Below are 8,566 nucleotides of genomic sequence, written 5' to 3'. Positions count from 1 at the left end.
GTGTGAGGGTTATATGGTAGGACTGCTAACCAGTGGGAGAATGAGCTGATTTGATTCTAGAGGAGCCACTTGCCATGCCTTGTTACACAAACCAATAAAGTCTTCCCTGGGACATTGGCTTACTGTGTAGCCGCTTCACACTTCAAGTGCCAAATAATGACTGCAGTGATAACATTTTATGGCAGACATTGAACAGGAAAGGCTTATTAATATTGTCTCATGTGGAAAAGTGTTTTAAACCGAGGTCATTGAAAACTCAGCATAATATGGGGCTGAGCAGTGGAAGGGTGGTTCAAGATGGTTTCCAATATTTAGTTGTTTCTCACTCACACATGCATGGAGCAATCTCCACTGAAATAACACATTCATAAATTCACCAGAGAACAATTCAGATCTCCTCATTACCCCTCCACAGTTCCTCTGAACTCTGTACTACATGTAAATCTCGAATGAAAGAACAACACAAAAGTGAATGCTAGCTAGGGTAGATTTGGCCCTTCTCATTTATCATATTCACTTGGATGGAGTTTCACTTCAATTGCTCTTCTTTTTTTTCTAATAAGATCAATGTGTTGTGTTCCAGAGAAAGTGGACACAAGGTCAGATTTGGCTTGAGTTAACCTTTGGAGAAGTCTGCAGTCTGTCACCATTCCTTTAACACACAGCTGTGGGCCGGCTGCTGTGTGCACTAGGATTATCCCTCAACCATACAGAAAAATGGGGGAAAGCAGCCCATTGATCTTCGTCATGGCTGTGAGTCCAACAGCCTTCACTGTTCATGCGGTGTGTTTAACAGAGAGGTTGTGGCTGTGTTTTAAACCATTGCCACGTCAGTGTTCATAGATCACAAACAGGGCACACATTTGTACTGTTAGGCAGCAGACTGTACATTGTGCAGAGACTACAAGGTTGTTTATCCTGCGACAGTTGTTCAAGGAATTCTGTCAACATTTAACATTTCCCATCATTAATGTCTAAATGATTAAGCAGCCATGAAACTGGTGCAATATTTGTCAAAGGACTGTGGAAGGAACGAAGACAGTCTCTCTCTTGCTCTCTCACTCTCTCTCTCAGACAAACCTCATCTCTGAAACAAAGACTAGAACGCATAATATATCCCCATAATTTGCACAACCATGTCAGCGGGAAATATTGACTCTACTGAACACTTGAAATGACTGTAATTAATCTGAATATATTGTGAACATGGCTCATATTTCAGCATATGGCTGATTATTTCAATTAACTGTACTTTGAGATGTTTACTGGGTAACTGTCACGCCTTGGTCATTGTATTTTGTGTTTTTGGTATATGTTTGGGTAGGCCAGGGTGTGACATGGGTTTATATGTTGTGTTTCGTATTGGGGTTTGTATTAATTGGGATTGTGTATGATTAGGGGTGTGTCTAGTTAGGCTTGGCTGCCTGAGGCGATTCCCAATTGGAGTCAGGTGATTCTCGTTGTCTCGGATTGGGAACCGTATTTAGGTAGCCTGAGTTCGCGTTGTATTTTGTGGGTGTTTGTTCCTGTCTCTGTGTTGTAGTCACCAGATAGGCTGTATTAGTTTCACGTTTCGTTTGTTGTTTTCTTATATCAGTTATTTCATGTACCGCCATACTTTCATTTCAAGTCATGAGTAACCTACACACTGCATTTCGGTCTGACTCTCTTCATTCAACAGACGAACGTCGTCACAGTAACTTTGATTTAATCAATAATAAATATTCCTGTAGCACTGTTTACCGTATAGGAGCTTAGCATTTATCTGAACATTTCTTAGATAAACTATACCATCTGATAGTTCATGTGGAACAATGAATCTATATTGATCCAAAATATGAAATAGTAATATGTAAAGGTTATAAAATAAAAATGAATGTTCATTAAATATGTCACAAACCCTGACCTTACTATTGGTTTCAAAATGTCACTTCATTACTTTGAGAGTGAATTGGTTGTGACTCCGGCCAATCCCGGGGACACTGGGAAGGAGGAACATAGACCTTCCATGCTTCCCACAGGTCTCGTAGTCTCCACCATGTCAAAGAGATTCAGTATCATACACAACAAGCATAGGCAACTCTCGTTGGGCCTCATCACAAATCAAAGAGGGAAAAAAGACAGTCCGACCTTTGAATAAACATGAACTTCGCCGAGAGTATTTCTGAAGAGGTCTGGGATTGAGGCCCCTAGCAGCAAGCATCTGAAAGCAGTCTCCATTGATTCACTCTAGTTCACCGCGAGTGCCTTAATATAGCAAGGTCAAGGTTTACATTCCTGTCTACAACAGGAACCATATTGTTAGAATTAAATGAGAGGGAGAGTGAATCAATTACAATCTGTTGATCAATAAAGATATCTAACAACTGTTTCCTTTATAGGATCCATGGATTGAAGAAAATCATTTGTGACAAAACAACTCAAATGTTCCAAACAACATAATAGTCACTCAACCTCAAATTGTGAAGCAATTTATAATATTTTATCCTATTTTCTGTGAACTGATCGGAGTGATTGATAGCTTCTGTTGTAAAGCTATTGCATTCCATCGCCATCTCTCCTCCTCCCAGTCCCATGTGATATGAGGAGAGGAGGAATATGGTGGGGACTGTGGGAGCTAGCTGCCTCATTGGTGTGCAAGACATGTCCAACCCCTCATTCTCCACAGCACCAGTAAACAGCAACACAGAGGCCCATTGTGCCCAGGCAAAAGAAAATCACTCTGTTTCGGAAGGAATGAACAGAACTCTCACTCAGTCTCACTCATACCAACTCAATGGCCTCTGCTAGTTACCCACAAGCACAAGCTCACTTACCCACAAGCAGAATGTCAGTATTATAAGATAAGACTCACATAATGAACTTTTTCATGGTCAGTGTTCTGTATTGAAAATGTTTAAGCATAAAATCCATGATTCAATCAAATCAGAAGGCCAGTTATTGCTAACTTCAATTCCCAATTTGTGTTGGTTCTCTGTAGACACTTATTTCATTAATCTATTTGACCAATGTGATTAACAACCTGTGATAAAAAAAACAACAACAACAACAACACTGTGCACTCTTTACAAAGTCAATGTGAAATCCAACAAATCAAGTGAAAAGTCCCCACACTGTAGAATCCATTGAAAATGCACAAGCTGAAAAATATCTGCAACATGGACAGTGACACAATAGTAGCTACTTGAAGCAGCCAGGAAACAAAGTGAGAGAAAAAACAGCAGAACAATCTGGGCTTGAAGAAGGTATAGGTTTACAGCAGACCTCAAAGCAAATGTCACCTGAAGGGCAGAATATAAACTTGTCTCCTTAAAACCATTAGAAACAAGACATGTTGTGTATGAGGAGCTTTGAGAACTCTCTCTCCTGGAGAGCTGTAGTTTTTATCACCCTTAAATCAGAATATTGAGATTAATAAACTATACTTTTAGTGGACACTGCTTCTCTCTAACTTTTGGGTAGAAAATAATAAGTGTGAAATTAATGGTATTCCTGTGAGGGCCCTTGGTCGATAAATTCATCATTCGTGCCAAAAGTACTCAAATTCCTCATCAATACACATTGGTCTATGGATTCCATCAAAGAGAGAGATGTTACCGCCCCCAAAGCACCCAGACAGTTATAATCTTAATAATGCTCACCTCAAATTCAGACTTGACAAAGTGCTTCGGTGAAAATGTAATTGCTCTTCTGGCACTTGTATTGCTCATCTATAGCATACAATCTTATGCAATTCGCTAAATTGTACATCTTGAAAGACACTTAGATATTCAAAACATGATTTACCATACATACCCTCTTCAATTATGTTTAATGTAATGGACAAATAATTAAATTGTACATAAAGATTCTTAAAAATACAGCAAATTTCCATTTGCAGAAAGCAAAGATAAAATACTCGGAGTGCAAAGGCACTTCTGGAATAAATGGATCGTCATGTGGACGGAACCTTTACATGTGTTTCACACCCATTATTATATACAGGAATGTCATTTCTCAATTATTCATCTAAAAATGATATTTGTTTCCACAGAGAAAATAAAATATATTATATAAAATGCACACAGCCGTATTATACATAGTTCTTGCGGTACCTGCTACAGTCTTTATATTTAAAGTATAATAAATATGTTAAACCTCCAGTAATATAATATAACTGTCTGCATAAAGGGCTACGTTGACTCAATACAGCTGGAAAATAAAAAAAGATAAAACGGCTTAGGTTGCTTTGTTTGAGTTGGACTCGTCAATTTGTGGAATACATAGATACATACCGATGTAATACGTGTGATGATAGTAAGTAGGGCCATATCTTACAACTGACTCATTGCAGTATGTTTTTCCAGAACTTCGAGGTAGTCTGGTTCTGTTTTTAGCTTCCCAGGCAGCAAAGGGTGTTCATTTTTTGATTGTTCAGCATAATACTTTCGTGGAGTCCCATAGAGAACAGTTTTATTCAACCTGTCCTGTTTGTGTCGTCTAGTAGTTTCAAATGGAGGAATGAATTGTCTTTTCGGTAAAGTGCAGAAACTGTAATTCTGATCGCCAGCCGTCGGAAGCTCCTTAACTCTCTCTGCAATGTTTTGATAAAGCAGCTCCGGCTGTCGATTGCCACAAGATTGTTTCTCATTGAGTTCCACTGTGCTTATGGTATATGGGCTTGGGGGCAACTCCAACTTTTTCGGGTCCATGGTGCTGAAAGTTAGCTCTTTTAGATTCCTATAGTACGCCACCTGCTCGCTATCTTTCTGCATGTAGATGGGGTTCTGACACATCTGGCTAGCGGGGGGAGGGATGTAGTTATACACATGTGTCTCTGTTTTATCTGCAGTGGGCTCTGAGCTATATGAACCATACTGTACGTGGAAAGAGTTTATATCTAAATGATTGGCACTGGCGGGGACGCTATCAATTCCTTTGCGTCGTTTGAGGACGAATACGAAAAGACCAGCCCCGAAGCAGACCGACAGAATGAACACCACGAGCAGTCCCAGTATGAGAACAGACAGGGGCACCTCCGCGTGCATCTCGGGTATCTGCTCTTCTGTTGACGTGATGGCAAGCGGGGGAGTGGAGTCGGTGCTGGGACTGACCGTGGGGGCCTTGGTTAGTCCTACTGTGACCTCGTTAGGCTCGGGACAAATTGCGTCATTACGCAGAGATCTGAGCAGCCGCCCTGCGTGTTTGGAAGGCGAATCACATGTGATTTCATTTACCACGACACTGGTGCTGGACAGCTCCATCCAGTTTTTAAGGGCGACGATGTCGCATGTGCAATCCCATGGGTTCTCCTGCAGATCGATCTGAATGAATGCGGAGAGCTGGTCGAGCACACCGCGCACCGGCAGGTGTGAGAAGTGATTGTTCCTCAGGTTCAGTCTTGTTAGCATAGTCCCCCAAAATATATTGTCGGGAAGGGATCTTAGTAGATTGTTGTTTAGGAACAGCAGCTGCAGATTCTGTAATGAGTTAAACGTCTGTGGTAAAATGTCCTTGATGACATTGTACTCCAGGTATAAATATTGAAGGCTCTGCAGCCCTACGAATAATGATTGGGATAGACTTTCAATGTAATTGCCATTGAGGTAAAGTCTCCGTAGATTAGCCAGGTTGTCAAAGGCCCCGTCCTGAATAACAGCTATCCTATTATTTCCTAAATGGAGGAGCTCGAGTGTGCTGTATTCGGTTAGGTCTGTTCTATATATGGTATGTAAGTAATTCCCTGTTAAATGCAATTTCTTTGGATAGGAGGGTTTAGGGGTAAGCCCTGTTATATTATGCAATTTCCTCTCCTGGCAGTTGATATTTAATCCAGTGTCTGCGTTCTGGGAGGTACAGACGCATATACTAGGGCAGGTCATGGGAACAGGGGACCTAGTCTGATAAACCATTATAGGCCCCAGCACTTGTTTGTCCTTACCAGACGTTACCCGTTGTGTAGGGCGATTTCTCATTTTAGGGGGACGGGAGGCCCGTGGGGCTTTTGTTGGAGTGACACCGGGGTGTAGGGTGGGAGAGGGGCCGTCGTATTGGGAATCAGAAGGGGGCTGCATTGCGCGGTGATTAGAATCACCAGCATTACGTCGGGGGCATAGATCTTGCCTAATCAATTGCGTAATGTCCTTTCCATGCAGTCTAAAGGGGGTCTCGCACACGATGTCCCCTACAAAGACCGAGATGGTGTCCAGCCAGGCTTTTAAGGGTATCAGATCACAGGTGCAATTCCACGGGTTCTCCTCCAGTTGGATCTCCATAATGCCGCCTATGTGCTCCAGCACACCAGCAAAAGGCAGCATTTTAAGCCGGTTTCCCCTTAGATCCAAATGCGTTAACATAACGAAACGAAATACATTGTTGGGAAGGGACAGCATGAGGTTGTCGTTGAGAATCAACACTTTGAGTTTATTTAATTTGCCGAATGCACCTGCTTCAATGGCGCTGATGTAATTATAATCTGCCTGTAAATATTCCAAACTCTCTAAACCAGCAAAGGTGACTTCCTTGATTATCTCCAAGTTATTGTTGTTGAGATGAAGTCGTTTTAAAAACCTCAGTCCAGTAAAAGCTCCAGTCTGTATCTCCTGTAACCCGTTGTTTCCCAGGTGAAGGGATGTGACATTACCATAATTGATAAACTCGTTCGGATTAAGTCGCGAAAGAAAGTTTCCATTGAGAAAGAGTTGGCAGATTTTGTTCGGTGGAGGCTGAAATAGACTCACCGTTGTAAACCCTTTGTTTTCGCAGTTAATGCTCAATATATTCTCCTTTTCCTCACAGGAGCAGCGGTTCTTACAAATTTCTTTAGATGTTTTGCGGCTGTCTGTCTTCGATGCGAAACTGGTCACAGTTAAAACGCTGAGCAACAAAACGCTGTTCAGCATTTTTACAACAATGTTGCTGAATTATCCAGCATCAACGTTGTATGAGCCTTGGAGTTGGGAATTTCAGTAGCGACATGTAACCCAAATTAACACAACATTAGTGTAAAAAAAGGTACCAGTGCGCACGGACGCGCAGGTCTCTCCATTGATCTTCGTTACAAACCAACAGGCAAATGAAACCAGGAATCATTCATCGGATACGTTCTGCGCCAGGCTTGAGTGGGCACATTGTCTGTTAGTCAGGGGATAGCTTCGCAATGTAGCCTACCGCAATCCCCGGTGATACCCACGACCATTCATGCAGCAGTTTCAAGCATTTCCGTAGCAGCACAATCAGAAACAGTGAGATAGATACTCACTCAGCGACAGAGATTGTACAGTCTCTGCTCGCCTTGATCCCACGAAATTCCATTCGTCTTTAAGTACAATTTCGTTTTTTACAAAAAATTAAATGTATATAGCATATCACTTGGAGTTTTCCTTCACTTTCTCGATAAAAACACTGAGAGATCCAACTCTGAGAGAGACTGGATACTGAGGAATAACGGGCTGAAGCATCCTCTGCCTGCGCATCCGCAGAGGGCTATCTATGCCTGAGAATTTCTGCTCTACGTCCTCCCACATTCAAGGAATTCAGCCCTACGTCACTAGCATCGACAACTGTCATACTTGTTAAGAAAAGTTCTCCATTCTTCTCAGAGTAATTGTAAAAATAGCATTATTTTTCAGGCTAGGATTAGTGGTACCTTGGCTACTAATGAAAATAGCAGTAGTAGGATAGTTTATAATAAACACCATGCTAATGTTATAATAATAAACACATTGTCACAGGGTAATATAAATTCAATTGGAATACACCACCCTTTTGTAGAGTTAACGACATTAATGGGATCTTCAGAAAAGTAGTGTACTACAATTTAATTAGATGTTATTTCCCCTACCAAATGCATGAGAAAATATATGAAAAATGAATCTTCAATACAACCTTCAGTTGTATTATTATTTTTTATGATTTAGAAACCAAGCTCAGTATTGTAAGTGGAATCTTGTTTTTTGCACACCACTAGGGGGAATACGCACCACTACAGTTTGAATAGGGCTTCAACACTCACACATATGCACTCCCAATTCAAAAGAGTAACATGTTTTCTATATAGTGACTGTGATAAAGTAACCTAAAGTAGCAGGCATAGAACGAGCCTGAACAAACGGATGTTAGGTTGAAAATACTGTATCCGTAAACCCGATGTTAGTATAGGCTAGTGATTAACTAATGTGTCTCATGGGCAAGGGGTGTTACAGGAAGCAACATTTCCTTTCATAGGATCCCCAGAGGCAATGTAATTATTATCCGTTGGTTGAACCTTATTGGGGGCATGAGATCTCTCCGAGCAGTTACCAAAACAATGGCGGACAATTTCTCTCCGCTTGGATCACACTTCGACAACCCTAAAACCAGTAGTAACCACCAACTTCAATGACATTTATCTTAAAATTAAAATAAATATCTAATTTTCCTGGACCCCAATAAGATTGTTGCCGAGGAGGGCTTGTTAGCTAACTTAAGGGTTTGAGTCACCTCAGCCATTTTTTTATAAAACAGGTCAGCGACCAACACTAGCTAGCTAACGTTAGCTAGACATGTCACATAGGCACCAGAAGCCAGTTGGTTAGATATGGTTCAA

The 8,566-nt window shown here is 41.3% G+C and overlaps 1 protein-coding gene across 1 annotated transcript; it reads right to left on the bottom strand.

Annotated features, from left to right (window-relative positions):
• Positions 1-3,794: 3,794 nt before the first annotated feature.
• LOC118375058 (SLIT and NTRK-like protein 2) lies at positions 3,795-7,446 on the bottom strand. The gene has a single exon (XM_035761552.1). The coding sequence runs from the start codon at positions 6,879-6,881 to the stop codon at positions 4,314-4,316; it is 2,568 nt and encodes an 855-aa protein (XP_035617445.1). The 5' UTR covers positions 6,882-7,446; the 3' UTR covers positions 3,795-4,313.
• Positions 7,447-8,566: the final 1,120 nt, after the last annotated feature.

Source organism: Oncorhynchus keta, chromosome 4 (assembly GCF_023373465.1).
Source record: "Oncorhynchus keta strain PuntledgeMale-10-30-2019 chromosome 4, Oket_V2, whole genome shotgun sequence".
Classification (NCBI taxonomy): Eukaryota; Metazoa; Chordata; class Actinopteri; order Salmoniformes; family Salmonidae; genus Oncorhynchus; species Oncorhynchus keta.
This window is presented reverse-complemented; position numbering and strand designations above follow the sequence as displayed.